This window comes from Schistocerca cancellata, chromosome 1 (genome assembly GCF_023864275.1).
Source record: "Schistocerca cancellata isolate TAMUIC-IGC-003103 chromosome 1, iqSchCanc2.1, whole genome shotgun sequence".
NCBI classification, from domain to species: Eukaryota; Metazoa; Arthropoda; class Insecta; order Orthoptera; family Acrididae; genus Schistocerca; species Schistocerca cancellata.
In genome coordinates this window covers 571462966-571485263 of record NC_064626.1, presented here as the reverse complement: position 1 = coordinate 571485263, position 22298 = coordinate 571462966, and the positions used below count along the sequence as shown (strand labels likewise).

The following is a 22298-nucleotide window of genomic DNA, read 5'->3' as shown; positions in this document are numbered from 1 at the left end:
GTATGTAAATGAAGAGACAGTGGTCTCATCGCAAAACTTTCGCGATTGGAATGCTCCATACGTTTACAAACAAAAATTGCAGTTCGGTGCATTAGCCACATGCTGCCTTTCGGTTTTGACGATTTATTTGTAACTGTACCTCCGACTTTCTGGCTCGAGTGTATAAAAATGAAATGATCGTAAAGCATTCATTGGCCGGGTTCGGCCGCCGTATTGCAAGTCTTTTTAGTTGTTGCTCTTTCGGCGACTTGCGTGTCAATGATGGTGAAGGATACACAACATCCAGTGCCCTGCCGGGCCCCCCTTTCGTGGTAGGCGGTTACGCTACCGCTGCGATACGGAGGCGGACATGTCGACTATATAAACATCGCTGACTGGAGATGAAATTTGACAGTAGCTCAGTGTACTATGTTCAGGATTTAGCTCTATTGCACAACACTAAACTTGGATCCTCCGAAGCAAATTCAGATTTGATCTTAGGTAGCACATAACATGCTTGGCAACACGGCTAAAATCGGCCATTGACGCAATTATTGCGCTTCGACTGCAGATATTTATCGTACATCGTAAATACACAGTATGTGGTCTGGTGCTATAACCATGGGAGCAAGTAAACAGAAAAAGGGGCCATAATCTAACTTTTCTCAATACAAGAAAGATTTGCTGCTGGAAATTGTGTTGGACCAGTAGGAAGATATAATTTAGTGAAAAAAAAGAACACAGATAAAGTCAGTGTGGCCAACACGGTAAAGGCAAGGCGAGAAGTTGCTGTTGACTTTTACTGTCTCGTAAGGACAGCTCTGCAAGCTGTTGCTATGTCTGCTTTGAACAGATCATAAACCACTATTTGCAGCGTCCCTGTATCGTAAAATCCTAAGGTTAACAGCAACTTGCACATTGCAATCAGTGGTTGGTTTCTTTTGATTGGTTTTATCAGATAGTCTCTGAGCCTTAGTCCCAACTGCTCTACAGTACTTTTCTCCAAACGAAAGCTCAGCTTGAGGGGTTATTTAACTCTAAGAGTGGGTTCAACTTTTCAGGGAACGTCATCGTCACCCTCTATGCATACATCTGAATGCTCAGATATTCGTAAATTAAACGAGAGGCAACAATGTAATTCACATCGAGTAGGATTATTGCACGCGGAATGTGGTCCTGGACCCCTCAGAAAAGGAAGAGTATCGTATGATTGCAGTGGTATCGAATGACATGGTAATGCTATTATAATTATTTTTACGACCATTAATGCAGAGGAAGTGCTAACAAACGGAAAAAATTTCAAGAACCGACATGGGTTCGAACACGCGATCGTTTGCGTTGTAGTGTACAACACAACCTCTGAGCCAGAGAAACGAATAAAACAGAGTTATGTTACTAGTACTTTCAACATACTAACTTATGTTCTGTTTATCGACGCCCGTGAATTCTCATAGCAGTTTAAGGATGTGTTCGGTAGTTAACAATTTAATACGAATTACGTAGTTACTGCTACTCGAGCCGAAAGGGAACATACATAACTGATGTTGAACCGTTACTGGCTGCCTTCAAAATTACCACAATTAACTGTTCACTGCAGATATTTCGAACTTTCCTTTCTTGCTGAGTTGCTAAGTGTCTACAAAATGCCTTTGAACTAATCACATGAATTACGATTCGTCTCCCGAGAGCTCTTATGAGACTGATCATTAAGTACATTGGTAGCCGGTAATTTCCTTAACCTAACCTTCCAGATGGAAAAAAGTACGTTGAACATCTGCGGCATGGAAATGCTGTATAATCACTTATTTACTTTCCATTTTAGTGTTAATCACAACTTTTTTTATTATTTCAATTGGTATCTGCTAAAAACAAAAGCGATGAATCGTAGTGCCACTACACAATAAACTGACGATTAGAGCTGAACCTGACTTTGAACCGCGAATTTCCGCCGCTCAAATACGACCTGACTTCACAGCGATGTGATCTAGGATTAACGTTTATATAATGCATATTTCCAGGTTAAGTTTGATCGAAGATCATTTTCTCTCTTAACGTAAGTTTAAATGCTTTATACAATCGGCCCTTTAATGTTCACCACGACGTGACTTGAAACCTTCTTAACTTTTATTATAAGAACGCCCTAAAGTCTTGGAAATCTGTTTTTATCTGTGATGTATGAATTAATTTTAATTAATTTTTCGTTTTGTAAATAAAAATCGCCTTTTATTACTGCAATGTATTTTATTACTTCCAGATGCGTTTCGCCTTTTACTTTAAAGCATCATCAGTGGAATCTAGAACAATACAGTTTTGTTTTACTTCGCGAGATTTGTAGATTAAAACAGTTCATGTCTAGTTTTTTTTTACGTAAGACTAAAATAGCGCTCCACAGTAATTATGACAAACAATATGAAATTGTGAAGAAAAAAGTTCAGAACATGAAAACGTGCTTATGTTTCGTAAGTGAAGTTATAGAGCGACGTTCAGCATGCGACCAGATGAGAGGAAACGCAAAAAAAAAAAAAAAAAAAAAAAAAAAAAAAAGTTAAGTAATCACTTACTTACATAAGAAACAAGATGTGAACTGTTTTGTAATCTATAAATATCGTACATTAAAGCAAAACTGTATCATTCTAGATTCCACTGAGTAAAAGACGAAACATGTCTGGAATAAATAAAATACTTTGCAGCAAGCAAAGGTGGTTTTTATTTACAAGACGAACATTTCTGTGTTTACTGGGAATGATGGCCACATAAACAAACTTATTATTCAGTACTTTTCTTTGTTGCTGTGAAACAATTCCTCTCCGGTACAAAGTATTTTTCCTTGCCAACACTGCTTTGAGCAAGGTCTAAGGTTTCAGGTAACATAGTCTGAAAAAGTCTGCCAGATGCTGTTTGATGGCTTATCTCTTCGAACCAGTACCTTACTCCAAATGTTCAGTCTACTTCGATCATCGCTTATCATATACACTATTTGATCAAAAGTATCCGGACACCTACTACTGGACATTAATATGAGGTGCGTCCACTCTTCGCCTCTTCGCGGCTTGATCTCTATTCGGGGCACTTTCAGTGACGTCTCTGAATGTCTGTGGAGAAATGGCTGCCCATTGTTTCTCAACAGTGTAAACCAGAATACGTAGAGAACTAGATGCCGTGTGCGAAGCGAAGTCGACGTTCGATGTTCTTACACATTCCAAAGCTATTCCATCGAGTTCAGGCCGGGTCTCTGGACAGAACAGTCCATTTCAGGAATGTTATTGTCCACAAACCATTACCTCACTTATGTTGCTTTATGACAGGATGCTTTGTCATACTGATACAGTCAGTCATCGTCTCCGAACCGTTCCTTTACTGTAACCAGTCCACAGTGCTGTAAAATGTTTTTATATTCTTCCGTATTTAGCATTTCCTTAAGCCAAGAAGGAGACCACAACATAACCACGAAAAACACCCGCATACCATAACACCACCTTCCATGTACTTCACTGTCGGCACTACACATGATGGCAGGTAATGTTCTGCAGGCATTCCTCAAACCCAAACCCTTCCGTCGGACTGCCGCGGGGTATGGTGCGATTTATCAATCCAAATCACACATTTCCAGTCATCCACTGTCCAGTGGCGTCACTCTTTCACCACTACAGAAATGTGTGGCTTATGAGGAGCTGTGTGGTCGTTGTACCACTTTCTTCTTAACTGCATACACACAGTCACTATATTCGTTGGGCTGCTGTAGCACTTTGGAACTCGTAACTGATTTTATTCAGCTGGTTTCTTGCGATTTTTTCCAACCAACCTCCGCAAAACAACCTCAGTATATGAACACATCACCAACATTCGACTTGGGCAGCTTTAGAAGGGTTGAAATGTCCCTGATTTATGCGTTACTCAGATGGCAGTGAGAGACTAGCCTCGTTCGAAGTCACTGTGCTGTCCTGACTGACCCATTCTGCTGTCACTGCTTGTCTACTGACAATGCATGCAGACGCAGATGCAGCAGCTGGACCATCTTTCTAAGCTCGGCCTGGAGCAGGCTACACGCAGTGCTCTCTTCCTGCAGTACCTGATAGGATTGGGATTTGTGACCTGACGCACTGAGGGTCCTAACAGTTGATTTGGGTTTGTCCTGAGTCTGCTGGGAAGCGGATCTCTCCTGTAGCTGGTCCGGCCAACGTTCTTGTTAGCTGCTAATGTGGCTAGTGGCCCATGTCCCTGATGAGCCCGTTGCGGGAGTCACCCGCTTTCTCGTAGAACTTGCGTGCTGAGCAGCAAGGCGCCTGTGTCTTCATGCAGTTGTTGCCTGGGGTAGGTCGTGGGTAGGCGTAGGGCGATTTTAAGCTCCCTGTTTTGGACCATTTCCAGGGTGCCAGCGGCATTGCCTCATACCATGGCCACTTGCTCCAGTACTGGGCATATCAGTGTGAGGCAAAGCCTGATGTCATGGTGGGGAGGCACGGTCGACGCCGGGTTGAGCAGAGGGTATAAGACGCGGAGGCGCCCTATAGCTCTCTCCCTAATCCAAAGAATCTGAGGGCCCATGAACTGATCTAGCTTGACGCCGAGATAAACTGCAGTCTTGTTCCACGGGATGTGGCTTCCTGTGATGGTGAGCGGCGCAAGGTCTGGCAGTATCCTTCTCTTAGTGCAGTCTACCGCCTGGTTCTTGGTGGGGTTGAAGTTGAGGCATCACTTTGTGGACCAAGCCCCCAGTGCATCACAGCTGAGTTGCAGACGGCGTCCCGTGATCTGAGCGTTCACGCTACATGTGAACAGGGCAGTGTAGTCAGCACAGAGAGCTAACTCCACCCTGTCCACCTGCAGTGGATCAGACATATAAAGGGACCCCTCGGGCACCCCAGCTCGGATGGTCGCTCCACACATATAATGAGTGGCCAGACAGGTATGACTTCAGGAGGACCACATGCGATGTTGGGACCCTGTGTACAAAGAGCTTGTATACGGGGCCGCCATGCTACACAAAGGCCTGGGAGATATCACTCGCGTCCAGGGCCCTCATCGTGGGCTCCACCAGACGTAACAGCTGGTGAGTGGTGGCATGGCCGCCCCAAACTGTTCACCCCGGAGGAGATGTTCCTGATCGACATGTTGAAGAGGGCACTTCATGTAGATCCTCTCGAACAATTTCGAGAGGGCTGGCAGCAGAATAAAGGGCCGGTAACTTGATGGCAATCGTGGGTTCTTGTTGAGTTTCAGGATGGCCACCACTTCCGCCTGCTTCCACATGGAAGGGAAGACCTCGTGTTTGGAGACAACCCAGTCAGGCTGAACACCTTAGACACACTGTCCAGTGAGTGCAGCAAGGTGGAGCTTCCCTGCTGTTTTGGGGTGGCATTATGTGGGACCGACGTACGCCGCTGGTGGTCATGGAAGGCGCCGTAACGGCTGTACGATACGTGAATGCCATCCTCCGACCGATAGTGCAACCATATCGGCAGCATATTGGTGAGGCATTCGTCATCATGGACGTCTCCATCGAGCACATCTTGTGAATAACTTCCTTCAGGATAACGACATCACTCGAATAGAGTGGTCAGCATGTTCTCCAGACATGAATCCTATCGAATATGCCTGGGATAGATTGAAAACGGCTGTTTATGGACGACGTGACCCACAACCACTCTGAGGGATCTACGCCGAATCGCCGTTGAGGTGTAGGACAATTTGAACCAATAGTGCCTTGATGAACTTGTGGATAGTATGCCACGACGAATACAGGCATGCATCAATGCAAGAGGACGTGCTACTGGCTATTAGAGGTACCGGTGTGTACAGCAGTCTAGAACACCATCTCTGAAGGTCTCGCTGTATGGTGGTACAACATACAATACGCGGTTTTCATGAGCAATAAAAAGGGCGGCAATGATGTTTATGTTGATCTCTATTCCAATTTTCTGTACAGGTTCCGGAACTCTTGGAACAGAGGTGATGCAGAACTTTTTTGATGTGTGTGAATATGAAATCAGTGGACAAATTGAGTATCGCCTTTATTAGTCGGTAGCATCCACTGGCCGGCTATATTATTACTTAAATAATTATTGAGATCACCGTGAAGTGTTATGACGTGATGATAAAATTGGAGTAGCAGTACAGCAAACACAAATTACAGTGTAAAAATGAAACTAAATTTATCTGCTAATGTGAGCATGGTTGAGTCTGACCATTGTTAGGAAGTGTACTACTTAAGAAATCAGTATGAACTGCTAACTTTCAAAGCAATCTTTCCACTTAAAACTGAAGAAATTTAACATTCCTAAGGAAAAGAGTGCGATTTCGTTTTAGGTAAGAGAGGGAGGTACAACCGGTTACATGATGTAAGCAGTAAACCGTAGTCATATACGTATCTGATGATTTGAAACACTTCTTCGTTGGATTTTTACCTTTGTTGCCTCCGATATACACAGCCGTTATCTTCAAATTTTCAGCACCTTATTCCTCTTTACATGGAAGATCTTTTCTCGGTCGAAAATTATCACGAAGACCTCTATGTTTCTTCAGTTACTATGTATAAACTGTCAGGTTTAAGTTCTTTTTGGTTTCACTTCCCTAAATTACTTAAGATGAATGCCACAATGACACCTTGAAAGGCAAGCTTCTCGGTTCGAATCCCGAAGCTGCACACAATTTTAACCTACTTAGAAGTTTCAACCCTATTCCATACACCGTACACTGAATGGGTGACGTATCAGACGAACGTGCAGACCGGGTAAGCAGAGGTACTTGTCGTTGCTATGCATCTGATGCCTCTAAAAAGGGTTGTAATAAGTGTGTGTAACCATTCTGAATATGGTGGTTAATACGAAAACTACCCCAAAAAAAAAGAGAGTTGCTTAGCGAACAATGAAGAGATGCGTGTTGGGAAAACAAGTAAATCGGTGGAAAAAATAGAGTAGTAAACCTAATAATGACTGTAATGAAAATGAAATTGAAGTGGATGGGTCATAAACGAGGGATACGAATATACTTTTAATTATCACAAAGATAATTTCATGCACTGTCGTTTGAAAATCAAGGACCGATCCATATTGATTCCAAGATACACTGAATTACTCGTATAAAAGGGGCAGTCAGATGAATACGAGACAGACGGTAAAATGTAAACTGTTAATAATTTCAGAAGATATCGCCGTAGCAGTTAATATATTTATCCCATTGTGAAACAAGACCATCAATTCCTTTTTTTTTTAAAAAAGAAAAGAAGCTTTTGCGGTTGGCTATGGAACCCTAATTGTACCCAGGCGTGCCCTTCTTCGACCGAAGGAAATAGACGGCTACGAATGAGTTTCTTAATGGCTCCAATAATATGGAAATCACATGAGGATCTGTGAGAGCTACCGAGCAAAACGTCTGCAACGAAGCTGAAAAAACCTTAGGAACAAGCGGGCGGACAACATGTGTGCATCCCGCTGTCAATGCACCGGTGGATGGTGCCGTCAGAAATGACCGACGGTGGAAGGTGGAAGTCATTCTTCCTTTCCATGAAGGCACAGACAATCTTGTCTCACAGTGGGATAAAGTTATGGCGATTACTTTTGAAATAATAAATAGGTTACTTACTTTCTTCCGTCCGTCTCTTTACATCTGACTGCCCCTTACTTCGATTCCGCGGAAAGTCACATGTAGCTTATTTTGCGTCTCTTTGTTATTTCCATAGAACGAAGTAAGCTCGGTTTAATTTTTCTCTTTGAAGTCTCCATTTATCGAAGTAATTACTCAATATCGTCAGCTCACTTGTCAGCGCATTCTCACAGTGCATAAAGTCTTTACTCTGAGGGACTAAAGCTATCCCACCTGATTTTCATGGAGTATGTGTCTGGCATGTGATGGACTTACAGGTTAAACAGAATTGGGGCCAGAACCAGTCGCTTATGTAGACCATTATTTAGAGTCCTACATCTGCTAGCCGTCCTTCAGGCACACCTTAAAACTCCTTTCAGAGGGCATATTATTCACCAGAACCGCCAGGTTCTGACGAGGCATGATTTCAGTAAGCTTCGTCATCATTCTCTCCCTCCACACAGTGCCATATGTTGCCGTGAGATCCACGAAAACTAAAGTTGATTTGAGACCTCTTTGCAGACCAGCTTGTACTAGAGTTGTCAGTGTTAAGACCTACACGCAGAAGCTCCGACGCTGCTGAAAGCCTCCTTGTTCGATGGTGATGATGTGATGTCGGCTTCTTGAATGTGTTTTAGAATAAGCCTTTCTAGTAGCTTTTGTATGTTCTCCCAGTGAATATTACTCTCCTATGCGGGAAAACAACGGCCACATAACAAAGATTGATGACAGCTTAATGAAGCCGTGAGAGCAGGACCGATTCGAGAACGATTTTCCACGTAGGACCTCGTATACTTCCACCAGCTTTCACAACTAATTGTGATATGTTCTGTATACAACTCTTGCAGCTGTGGTGCCCCTGGTGCCCTCACAGCTTGCCATCCCAAGGTGTCGCTGCTCATTGTGACACGTCCTGTGTAAATATCTTACAGTTTTAGCACATCTGGCGTTCCTGTCAGCCTGACACCCCAAGCGCCGACTTTGGTCACTTGAGCCTTAAACTGGTTATGCACGAGGGTCACTTGTACGTTGCTACTAGACCTGCACTCATTCAGTCGCTAGCAGTCCTAGCTAACATTGTTCCGCGAGATCTGAGGTAACCCTGCTCCAGAAGATAACTTCTCATTGGAACTCAACCTTGTAAGATTCCCTACAAGATCCGCCAGCAACATGTCAGAAATCACGCCAACCACCCTGGGTTTATTTAGAAAGCATCAGTTCTTCTGAAGTCACCTTCAAGTCGCGACAACGCCAGAATATCCGCTCAACAATGCTCACCTGGTTCAGAACCCTACAAATAACGAATTACAACTACCGTGCCAAACCTGATTTAGGGCAGATCGAGGGAGGTCTGGTTACCTCTTGATGAGAATGGGGTTTCCACTAATCTACATCTACATCTACTATTATACTCCGCAAGCCACCCAACGGTGTGTGGTGGAGGGCACTTTACGTGCCACTGTCATTACCTCCCTTTCCTGTTCCAATCGAGTATGGTTCACGGGAAGAAAAACTGCCGGAAAGCCTCTGTGCTCGCTCGTATCTCTCTAATTTTACATTCGTGATCTCCTCGGGAGGTATAAGTAGGGGGAAGCAATATATTCGACACCTCATCCAGAAACGCACCCTCTCGAAACCTGGACAGCAAGCTACACCGCGATGCAGAGCGCCTCTCTTGCAGAGTCTGCCATTTGAGTTTGCTAAACATCTCCATAACGCTATCACGCTTACCAAATAACCCTGTGACGAAACGCGCCGCTCTTCTTTGGATCTTCTCTATCTCCTCTGTCCGCCCGACCTGGTACGGATCCCACACTGATGAGCAATACTCAAGTATAGGTCAAACGAGTGTTTTGTAAGCCACCTCCTTTGTTGATGGACTACATTTTCTCTCCCAATGAATCTCAACCTGGCACCCGCCTTATCAACAGTTAATTTTATATGATCATTCCACTTCAAATCGTTCCGCACGCATACTCCCAGATATTTTACAGAAGTAACTGCTACCAGTGTTTGTTCCGCTATCATATAATCATACAATAAAGGATCCTTCTTTGTATGTATTCGCAATACATTACATTTGTCTATGTTAAGGGTCAGTTGCCACTCCCTACACCAAGTGCCTATCCGCTGCAGATCTTCCTGCATTTCACTACAATTTTCTAATGCTGCAACTTCTCTGTATACTACAGCATCATCCGCGAAAAGCCGCATGGTTTTCCGACACTATCTACTAGGTCATTTATATATATTGTGAAAAGCAATGGTCCCATAACACTCCCCTGTGGCACGCCAGAGGTTACTTTAACGTCTGTAGACGTGTCTCCATTGAGAACAACGTGCTGTTTTCTGTTTGCTAAAAACTCTTCAATCCAGCCACACAGCTGGTCTGATATTCCGTAGGCTCTTACTTTGTTTATCAGGCGACAGTGCGGAACTGTATCGATCGCCTTCCCGAAGTCAAGGAAAATGGCATCTACCTGGGAGCCTGTATCTAATATTTTCTGGGAGTCATGAACAAATAAAGCGAGTTGGGTCTGACACGATCGCTGTTTCCGGAGTGTGACTGCGAAACGGAGGAGCCAACAATAGAACACTATATTAAGGAGTGCCCACTTCCAGCATTTGACGGTGGTCTGAGGACTACACCAAGTGCCTCCGAATGGTCTGGACTGGCTGTAGAACTTGGACATCTGCATTTGGTTGTAGCTACTTCATGTACTTGTTATATGTATATCACTTGGAAAAAATAATGATACATAATTAGTTTTTCGTTTATCGAAATTGAACTTACTTTTCACAAGTGATTGTTATTTATACAAAACAGATTTAATTTCTATGTGTTAGCCTGTCATTTTGAAATAAAAACAGCAGTCAATAGCGAAAATAAAACTGCTCTGTAATTTTTTTGTTTGCTTGCAATGGTACATGGACAGCAGGCATGTAATTGCAAACAACAAAAAATTAATTACGTAACCTTATTTTTTCGAGGTGGTAATAAAAATTTTATGACTACTCAATAGCAGGAAGAAGTGCCACTGTTGGTTTGTTTACCTGGAATCCTCCCTGAGGCCCTATCGCAGCAGAAGCGGCAGCTCCCACAGTTCCATCACCGCCTCCAGCACCGCCTCCGAAGCCAGAGTAGCCGCCTCCGAAGCCAGGCTGGCCCCCGAAGCCCTGTGCACCAAACCCTGCAGGCCCACTGCTGCCGAACACGAAAGGCTGCCCACCGGCACCACCTCCTCCAAAACCTGCCAAAGTTACACAAACGCCACATTAAAACCCGAATTTCCGCGTCATTTCACTATAAAGTCCTCTAGAATATAACGTACTGGACCATAATCTAATAATCCTCAACAGACATCACACTGATAGCATGTAACACTGTGTCCACCAATTTTTCAAGTACACCACTCACTAATGATCAGATCTCATCGGTGTACCAATCTATACATAACACTTGCCACGTCTCACCTATTATCTCAAATGCCCCTTCCTTCTAGGTGAGATAGTGTGCCGGAATGTTCGTCAGTCAAAGGAAGTAAGGGTGCAGCCCATGAGCTATCGTCTTGGAAGATGGGAGTGGTGCACAGAAAACTCATAATGAAGATGTAGAAGAAAGAGCAGTTCTTGGTTACCGAGAGTGTTCGAATCAACAACCTAGTTCGTGCTCACGGTAATGTAAATGAATGGGCTCCCCAAGTTGTGACGTGAAAAGCACAACCAAAACATCCCCAACCTATCTGTAGCCTGAACAGCACATTACACACACATTGCAGGATAAATGCCTCATTGAATCACCATTGCGCCAGACTTCTTCCATCGTCCACACAATCGCAATTAGTCGGACCACGCTACATGGCTCCATTCAGTGATCGACCAGTTTAGCCCATTCAGTGAGCCTGATGAGCTTTTAGCCTTTTGCGACGAACTAGATTTCAAAAGCCCAGCGTATGGAGTTCCCGTCGCAGCGTTCGCTTGGAAATTAGTTGAGATGGAGCTGTTTTCACCGACAGCAGCAACTTTTTTTGTGCTTGAAACCTATGTTAACTAACAAGACACGACACTCATTTCCACTTGGTTAAAATCTTTTTACGACCACTGTCTTTACACCATGTTACATGGCTGCGAGTGGTATACCGTTTCTTCTCTACATGTTGAACAGTAGGTGTTGATATAACAAAAAAATGGACAGTTATTTATGGTGTGATCATGGCCATTTCCAACACTAGATAGCTGATTTTTGCTGTTCTTTCAGATCGCTACCCCGATGCATCTTACTATGCTGACTGCATGTAAAAAAACTGGCGCATGCACCCCATTTCACTGCCCGAGTTTCGTCAACAGTACGTAGAGGGTCACATGGCCCCATGAACACCTATACAGTGCCCGAAAGCGACCAGTGTGGTATTTTGAGGGGGTAACTAGTATGTTTGGTGAGGATCCTATTGTAAGTGAACCGACCATTTACGATGACGATAAAATTTTATTCCGTTTTGTTTTCCTTTGTCTGGAGTTTTCTCCGCCTCTCGTGTTTCGTCTTGCATTCGCTGTTTCCTTTTTTTTCTCGTCTAATTTTATCAACTCCTTTCAGCTCTTGCTTCAGTTTTAAATCCTCCCAAATTTAGCACTTTGTTCTTAAACGTGCTGTTTCTAACATTTGGGTCTTTGTGATGCATCCTTAACCCAAATTGTCGTGTCCTGTAACTCCCAGGTACAGCTGAATATCTGTTTCTTTTATATATTTTGGTTCATTCTTTATAGATGTCCAAGAAATATCAGCCTCCCCTTATTTACTCCCTGAAGTTCTTTCCAATTTCTAATAGACTTCTCTGTTCCTTCACATTTTCTACTCATTTTCAGTCTGAATTGTGTCCATGATATTGCTTACAGTTATATCTGCCATGTCCTTCCGCTTCTCGATGCTATAGTTTATCATCAGGTATTCATTAATGTAGAGATATTCTCTTTTAACAACAGTGCTGTAATGCTTTATTTTGACATTGCAGGAGATGCACTTGTTACTGTACTTAATTTTCTTCAACCTATTATCTCTTTCTGTCTTTACCTCTGATCTTGAACAGCATATTTTTTCTAATCTATGTTTTTCAAGAGGTTGATTACTTATAGGAGTAAGGACATACTTCGACAGTGGAATGTAGAAAATATGGTTGCCACAGTAGAACATAGAACGAAGGCTTTCACGACCAGATGACATAGCTGCTGGACAACGACCTCACATCCTGAAAGGTTTACCAGCAACATTAGAATATATTGACGAAAACAGGAAGCTTCTTGCTACAGCTTCAAAATTATTCATTACACCAATCAGCATTTCGCATTCAAGGCTGCTCACATGGATTTCGGACAAAACCCAACCTGGTAAAGGCACAACCCTGGACAAAGGCCTGGAAAAGCAGTTAGTTCGTCATCTTTTTGGGTTAAATTCGAGAGGCTTTCCTTTAACAGCCATGGAGGAAAAGAGACGGCTTAAGTTTGCTGCCGTGAAAAGCCTCAGAAAGAAGGTTAACAGTAAAAATTGGACAGCAGGATATGAATAGCTGCATTTTTTTTAAAGAAATCTATAACTGTTGTTCAAAGCACAATGGCTTGTGATAAGCGTTGGGTGAAAAAATAGTTGCATGTGAAGGGAAGAATGACACTATCTCATTTGGTCACTACAAAATAGTCCAAGTTAAACACTCAGTCTTCAAACGGTATAGAGATCACCTTCATTCATGAAGAAGTGGACATTTAGACATGTATTATAACTAAATAAAATACCCATATGCAATAATACTACCGTATTTGTCTGACAAATAATTTAATTACCATGTCTAAAATTACTTGCGTTGTAAGATTTAAAAATGTTATAAATTACATCTGTTTTTCTTAATCTGTTCAGATGTTCTTAAATTATTGTACTTCTTTTGGATGTTAACTAAATCACAGAAATACACCTTTTAGATGATTTGTGTTACTAGTGTTTATGGGTTCCCGTTCAGACGGAGGAACCATTGAGTGGAGCATGAGTGTGTCTCACCTCCTGAACCGAAGCTGGGAACCGCTCCGAACCCTCCAGAACCGGAACCGGAACCAGAGAAGCTTCCGCTGTAAGCGCCGCCGGCAGCGCCGCCACCGGACGCCGCTCCAAACCGCTCAGCCAGGGCGTTGCTGTCTAGGTCACTGTAGCCACCAAAACTGCAAGTGTCGCAGCTCTGCGTTAACTCCAGGAATGTTACACCACACAAGCACTAGCATCTTTGTTTCCCTTTTGAACTGAATAAACATTTATCTTACTTCAGAAGAACATAAGCTTCAAGTAATAATTACATCAAAGATGAACTGGTAAAAAATATTTCAACAACAGTCGTCAGGCTCATTCTGTCATTACCGTATTGATACATATCTGTCTCCAGAAGGTCTGACGTCACACAGAGAACCTGATTCCATTCTCAGTTTTGACAAGCTATTGATTAAAATGACATTGTAATTCTGTCAGAGACGGCACAGGACTTGGAAGACCAGTTCAACGGAATAGATGGTGTCTTGAAGGGAGGATATAAGATGAACATCAACAAAAGCAAAACGAGGATAATGGAATGTAGTAGAATTAAGTCGGGTGATGTTGAGGGTATTAGATTAGGAAATGAGACACTTAAAGTAGTAAAGGAGTTTTGCTATTTGGGGAGCAAAATAACTGATGATGGTCGAAGTAGAGAGGATATAAAATGTAGACTGACAATGGCAAGGAAAGCGTTTCTGAAGAAGAGAAATTTGTTAACATCGAGTATAGATTTAAGTGTCAGGAAGTCATTTCTGAAAGTATTTGTATGGAGTGTAGCCATGTATGGAAGTGAAACATGGACTGTAAATAGTTTGGACAAGAAGAGAATAGAAGCTTTCGAAATGTGGTGCTACAGAAGAATGCTGAAGATAAGGTGGGTAGATCAGGTAACTAATGAGGAGGTACTGAATAGGATTGGGGAGAAGAGAAGTTTGTGGCACAACTTGACCAGAAGAAGGGATCGGTAGGTAGGACATGTTCTGAGGCATCAAGGGATCACCAATTTAGTATTGGAGGGCAGCGTGGAGGGTAAAAATCGTAGGGGGAGACCAAGAGATGAATAAGCAGATTCAGAAGGATGTAGGTTGCAGTAGGTACTGGGAGATGAAGAAGCTTGCACAGGATACAGTAGCATGGAGAGCTGCATCAAACCGGTCTCAGGACTGAAGACCACAACAACAACATTGATTAAAAACGATTGGAAGGAGGCGCACTCAGTCTCATGGAGACAACTCATGAGTTGGAAGAAGAAAAATAAATAATGGTTACCATTTCGAGAATTACTGTAACGTTAACGGCTTTTCCCAAGAACCCTTGTCCAAAGACACCAAACGGAGGCTGTAGCCATGGAATATAAAAATAAAAATGCCTTGCGCTACAACAGAACTACTGTTTGATTTATGAATCGTCGTTTGTAGTTGATCATTAGTATCTTTAGCCATGAATTTATACAACAGATTCGCACAGTATTCTGACACTTCATTGACAGAAACATGTCGGTTTGCGTATGAGTCTAACCAAGTTATCTGTGACCTCTGATAGTGACAAATCATATATGACGTTCAATTCATTCGAAACAGCAATTTTTGATTCTTACAGATTTGCGTTTAATCGATTACCCCTTTATCGGTGGCACCTACAGCAAGAACTGAAAAAAACTGAATTGAAACCTTTCTTTAGGAGTAAAATCTAGTCTTTGTCTTCAATAACGTTTTGTTGTTATGCTGCTGATGAATCATTAAGTAAATTACACGCTTCTGGGGGGCTCTTATAGAGAGCAGCATACGAGTGACTTCAGCCTTTATGGGATCAATGAAGCTGAATAATGCAGTTCCTAAGATCTTACAGGTTTTCTTTGGCCATGATCGACTGAGTGTTGTGTCGACATCACTTGTTTTTCAGAGAAAATATTTTCTTCGGGTATTATCTTCTTCTCTCCTTCATTTATCAGATCTTGCTATTGTTATGCTTATCCTCAATCTTATAACGGATAACAAAGGCTGATGTATGTCAATGCTTTGTGTGTTATCAGATGAATAAAAACAATTAGAATTTACTTTAAAATGATCGAATAATTGTATCTTATTAATTTTAAATGATGGTAGAGGTTGTATTTTAAACTCAGACCAAGACCCAGTTGCTGAATAGTTTTTGTTCAATGATGTTGCGGAAAACGGCGAAGGTGGCGGACAAAATATTGTTTGAAGTATGGCGAGGTGGGTGTATTGAGAGAGGAAAGAGTGATTAGTTGTATGGAGTTTTTAAGCTTGAGGCTATGACAAAGAATAATAAATGATTTGGGGAAACGTATATTATGTGAGGATGTGTAGCTGAAAAGTTGCAGATGATGAAACAGTATCATGTAAATCGAGTCACGTTTGAAAGAGGAAGAAGAAAGAGAGACCTGCTGTTATAGCTCAGTGTGAAGCGTGCTACGTTGTGATACAGAAAGAAACGTGTGCCGGATCCAGATTAAAAACACATAATGTATTAACCATCTCTGGTGCGGCACACTGGCCAGCCTGACTGGTTTTTAGGTATCTCCACATTAGAAAGTATGATAAAATCACTAGGAAAAACCATGATTTCCTGTCCTGAAATTGGAAGACACGTGGTGTAATGTTCGCACTACGATGGGAAAGAGATCGTGTGGCAAGAGTGATCTGTCATGACGTGTATGCCTTTTGAAAGGAATTGATTTGAATGGGTTTTTGTTGGAAAGTGGTTGCATATTATATGAAGTCTTCAGCCCATTGGAAATGGACCAAAGCTATTGGTAGTATATAGAGAGATGTCAAAATGTTGGCTGGAGGCATTTAATAAAGGCTTAGTGCATAGAAATTTAGACTTGTTTTTGAAGGATTATTTGGGATTGGATTAGGTGAGAGAGTAAGTGAAGTAGGTACATGGCAGAGAAACAAGGATCTTTACAGTCAGAATCATACCCCACACTAAACGGATCTGCTTTTTTGTTTCATTTCATTAACACATTGAGGTGACACTACTCTTTTCTCAGTGGCGCATCAACTGGTAACTAGAATCTTTGACAAGTCTCGCGCAGTGCTGTTTGCATACTTTTTAGCTAATCAGACACTTTGCCACAAGAGTTCGATTGACAACAGTGAAATTTCGGAGTCTGTCATCGTCTGTTGGTCGAAGACAGTCTGAGGTAGTGGATCGTTCGTTGTCCCGCCATCGATCAATCTGCTACCTGTATTCGAGTTCCGCCTATTGATGGTGAGATCACTACGCACTTTTGGCTTGGAAATGCTTTGCTTTTGCTGTCTGCTGCGCTCCCTCATGAACAGCATTTACGCTCTAGAGATCTCACGCTTTAGCCGCGCGGAATGGCCGCGCGGTTCGAGGCGTCACGCCACGGACTGCGCGGCCCCTCCCGCTGGAGGTCGAGTCCTCCCTAGGGCATGGGTGTGTGTGTTACCCTTAGCATAAGTTAGTTTAAGTAGTGTGTAAGTCGAGGGACCAATGACCTAAGCAGTTTGGTCCCTTAGGAATTCACACACACACATCACAGTTACACGCAGTAAATTCTTTCATTTTTATTTTCATTTTTAATTGAAACTGGAACTTGATTTTAGAAATGGGCTTGAGTCATGTGGCTACGTTGGCGGGATACCCACTCATTCCATCGGCATTCAATCCGATGTAATACGTACATGCCCTTTCCCAACTGCCAGCAAGTCAGCTCGATTCGAGAAATAGTTATTTAAAAGTCTTTCCCTCAATATAATCTGTTTTGTATTTGTTTTATATATCACATAATGAGTTCACGTACTATCGATTAATAACACTAAAGTGCTCTTGTTTGTCTCGTAAAAGATATTTTCGCAAACAGAATGAATTTCTAGCAAATCTTGCGTCCATATAACTGCTTTCTTTCTAGATTGCCCTTGTATTTCTTACACCATGTGTTTAACTATATTCCGCACACTCCCCAGCACTGACCGTTTCTCAATTTTTTAATGTTATGTGGTTTTCAGCAGCAAAAGGAGAGTCGTCGAACAAGAAAACCGACGGCAATAAGCAGCAGCACAGTCAACACTCATTGCAGGTCGTGACTTAATCGAACATTTTAGTAATAGCTCCCATTTGTACTCAGAGACATTATTCGATTTGGGCGCTTAAGCAATGTTCATAAATGTTGCAGTTTATACAAAAAAGTTCTATATGTGTGGGGCACAGACGATTCGTATAAGGAAGGCACGCCGAAAGTTGTAAACTGAATGTTTTCTAATTCATTTTCTGGGCTAGACGTTCATTTTTGCAATTAATTATGTCAAGTGAAACCTGACAGTTTGTGTCTGTTGGACTTTATACTACGAAGCTTAACTGTTGTCGCCACATGATATCGTCAGACGTGTAATTAAATGGGCCTGATGGGGTAACTACTTCAATTAAATAACAAGTATTCCTACCGTAAGTTGAAGCAGTAGGCAACAATTGACTTTCAACAGGACGCCTTTTTATGGCCAACCAGGCTCACCAAGTAGCGGGCCCTACGCTGGTGTACGGTATCATGGACAGATTTGGAGATGGAATCGTTGGAGTATAATTTTTAGTTACCGTTATCGGTATTGTTACTAACAATCAACATTAGTAGCTCATTTCTGGCGGCTGCAATACTGCTGATATTTTAGAAGATTCTACACGTCAGAGCTTTGGCGCAAAGGGTCGTAACTCCCTGGTAGACTGCACGCGCTTGGTGTCAGTAGAGAGAGAATCCGTGGCAAGTAGTCAAGCGTGACGGTCTGACTTCGGCTCAAGTGCGCGGATGAAAAGTTAATCTTGAGAAAGGAACGGTTTAATAGTAACAATGTTTCGAGCCATGGAGATAACAAAGTATTCATGGGAACTATTTTTTGCGAAAATAACTTTGCATAATCTTGAGTTATTTTCAGCTGAAGCCCACAAAATGATATTTCACCTGTAGTAAACGGAAAATTAATATCTTTATAGGAGACCGTATTTAAAGTGTTTCATATGGGAAGAAGTTTTAAACGAATTAGTGTGGGGCAACGAAATAATCAATATTTTCCCAAAGTGTATTTAATGAAAGTGATCTATGTGGCTAACTAACTAGTGTGTTACTGAACTGGGTAAAACTAATCAAGGGTAATTTATTTGATGTATGTGAAATAAACAGTGTTTAAATTGAATTACTTAATATTAATGAACAATTTTTGTATATAATTCCCTATAACTATAGGGTGCAGAGCACAGGATGATTGTAGGCACGCAATATTATAGTACAGCCACCAGTGTATCTGATGTAAAGAATGTCCTCGGTTTGATTCCCGGCCCGGACGGGGATTTTCTCCGCCCGGGGACTGGGAGTTTGTGTTGTCCTCATCATCTCATCATCATTCTGAAAGTGGCGAGACTGGAAATGGAAATATTGGGAATTTGTACTGACGCTGATGACCACGATGTTGAGCGCCCCACAAACCAACATCATTATCACCATCATCCTCGCTTGTCTGAGAGCCATAAGCTTAAGTGCACATTTATGAACTTAGTACTTACAAATAAACTGCCTAACAAAGAAAAAAGTAGAACACTCAGAATGGGAGGAGAAAACGAAATGAAACTTACCAAGTTTGGAGGAATCAATACGTTATTTCAGATTACAAAATGGAATAAATTTACAAAGAACTTCACAGTATGAATCTAATTATTAGTATGACGTTGGATCCCCTCTCGCCTGGGTGACTCCACTGATTCGGTTGAGAAGGACGTCATGAAAATGTTGAATCGTCTCCTGAGGCAGGTTGGTACATGACTTTGTAATTCGTCCCTGACACCCTGGGTATTGGCACGGAGTCAGAGTTGATGTTTGACCTGATGTCAGACACGATCTATTGGAAACATATCTGTGCAGGCTGCTGGCTATGGGAGTACTTCACCATCACACAGACAGTTCGTACAGACACATGCTGTGTGTGAACAGGCATTGTCCTGTTGAAAAATAGCACCTCAGTACTGTAGCATGTGACATAAAACATGATGTCTGTGACGTATCGTGCTATCAGAGTTCCTCAGTCACTACCAACCGACCGAGCGGGGTGGCGCAGTGGTTAGACACTGGACTCGCATTCGGGAGGACGACGGTTCAATTCCGCGTCCGGCCATCCTGATTTAGGTTTTCCGTGATTTCCCTAAATCACTCCAGGCAAATGCCGGGATGGTTCCTCTGAAAGGGCACGGCCGACTTCCTTCCCAATCCTTCCCTAATCCGATGAGACCGATGACCACGCTGTCTGGTCTCCTTCCCCAAACCAACCAACCAACCACTACCAACCATGACCTGATGTCAAACCCAGAGGCTCCCCACACCATGACTTGAGGAGTAACACTGCTGTGCATCTTCCAAAGACTGGAAGAGTGGGGTGTTCCCCAGAGTGCCACCGTACTCTCTGACGACAATCATCTGATGCAGAACTGCGATTCATTGCTAACACGAAGCGATGTCATTCGTCAGCAATCTATGCATCACGACTGCAGAACCACTCGAAATGCAGTTTGTGTTATGATGTTAATGGCAGCTTATGCATGGGATGGTAATTCCCTAGCCTCGCTGCTGCTAGTCGCAGTATGATGTTGTGGGATGACACTGAATATTGCTGGGAGTCTGTTACTTGTTCTTGGAAGTCAGGCACAGATGTGAAAGGGTTACAATGTGGTGCATCATACAGTGACCCTCCCTTGTGGTGGTGACTGTGCCTGCTCTCGTGTTCCCATGCAGTCCAGCATCAGGCCAGTGTCAAATCTGAATGCACCATAAGTCTCGATATTGCACTGTTCGACTAGATGGCTAAATTGAGACCCTGAATGAGCCCTCTTTTAACTTCTTTCAGATGCTGACAGCGCAGTTTCACAGGAGTATGGGCCATCTCCATGCCTTTCACACTGATTGCTCAACATCTGACGCTGTTCATGCTCTTAAAAACTACAACAAGCCTGGTAACAATGCTAACACAAACAACATTGATACACTCTGGTGCTTACTACACCTGTCACAGAGAAGTGCACTTCTAATTATTTACGTACCTGTCGATGTGTGTGTGAATACCAATTTACACTGACATCCAACCATGTCTTCTGGGGTGATTCACTTTTTCTGTCAGGCAGTGTATGTAAGAGGAGTTTATAGTATCCTAGTAGATCCTTCAACACATCACATTATACTCTACACTTCTCAAATAAAAGTACATGCTATAAGATTATTATACAAACTAATTTCGTGCACAAAAGGTTGTTCATGCTGTAAAAACGTTATTGTTTTGGAAGCCCAGCTACAGGAAGCATTAATATTAAAGCATGGCGTTAGAAGCCAGTCTGCAGCTTTTGCTGCAGTGCAGAGTACATGATGCGAACTTCTGTTCCAGCCTGTCGGTTAGTCTACTAGTCGTCAATCCACACTGTCAGACTAGATACAAGATGCATGGTTTGTGGCTGGGGGAATGTGCGGGCTTGGTCAGTGGGTAGACAAGCGGGCCAATGGGCGTGGGTCATGCTCGGCTGGTTACCCTTTGTTGAAGAACATAGCGTTAGAGTGGGCAAAGGAGGGCGTCCTCCGCCAGGGGTCGCCGGCGATAGCGGCGTGCCAGGAGTGGACTCCGTGCGGCCGTGGCGCCTCCCTGTGAGCAGAAAGCCCTCAGCTCAGCTACTCAGCAGGGCTTCTAGTCACCGGCGTCTCGGGCAGCTCCTGTTCTTCAAGCTATACCTCAGTGTATATTTGTGTGTGTGTGTGTGTGTGTGTGTGTGTGTGAGTGTTTTGTGCAATCAGGTAATCAGAGACTCTTTATTCAGCCACTTTTGTAGCACCTTTGTTCACAATATGTGTACAGTATGTATCATAATAGTGAAAAGTAACCCCGGTGAAAGTGTACTACAATAGAAGCAGGTACCTACCAGTAAACATGGTTCCACAAATGAACCGTTTGCCATGTAACTACAGGTGTGTGTTTACAAGGTGACACTGACTGCAGTATGATTAAGTGCTGATCTAACTGTGGTCATATGTCTCCCATGGCTCATTGTTAGGGCTGATGTAAGTCGAAATCTAATGCCCCAACATGATCCAAGATGTATAGTTTGAACTGGGTACGAACGTTAGCCTTCAAGATCGCCTGCCCTCAGTTTTCTGTATTTTTCTGTCTGGGGTAAACTCGGAAGTGAAATGTACAGGGCTTACGTTGATACGGTTGAAGAACTGGAGCAATGACTTACACGGTCTTGCCAAGGTTTACAAGATGATTTAGGGTGTTTGAGAGAATACATAACTCACCGCGGAGCCGACAGAAGTGTTGCATCCAGTTGGGAGGACATATGTGGAACACCTTCTTTCATCGGTACTATAGTAGTGGAAATCAATATAAAGGCATGGATGTTTGTTCGAAAATTAAAATATCGGCAGGAATAGTTGTGCACAGCGTATGTGCAATAGTATGAGATCCAGTATACTCACAAATTCAATCAAATAGTATCGCGTTTGACATATATAACAAGACATCAACGATTCTGATGGTAGAGAGTGGAAGTCTGTGGTGTTAGTGTGTGTGTGTGTGTGTGTGTGTGTGTGTGTGTATGCCTTTATTGCAGATAGCAAACAAGCACCATCAATGACATTGCGTGTTGTGTATATAAACCACGA

The 22298-nt window shown here is 42.7% G+C and overlaps 1 protein-coding gene across 1 annotated transcript in view; it reads right to left on the bottom strand.

Moving 5' to 3' along the window:
- LOC126181612 (uncharacterized) overlaps positions 1 to 22298 on the bottom strand; it is a 126623-nt gene that overhangs the window by 3869 nt on the left and 100456 nt on the right. Inside the window, exons 5-7 of the mRNA XM_049924785.1 lie at positions 21172 to 21282; positions 13604 to 13761; positions 10615 to 10811 (exon numbers count right to left, since the gene is read on the bottom strand). Coding sequence (XP_049780742.1) covers positions 10615 to 10811; positions 13604 to 13761; positions 21172 to 21282 — 466 coding nt within the window. The remainder of the gene's footprint in view (positions 1 to 10614; positions 10812 to 13603; positions 13762 to 21171; positions 21283 to 22298) is intronic.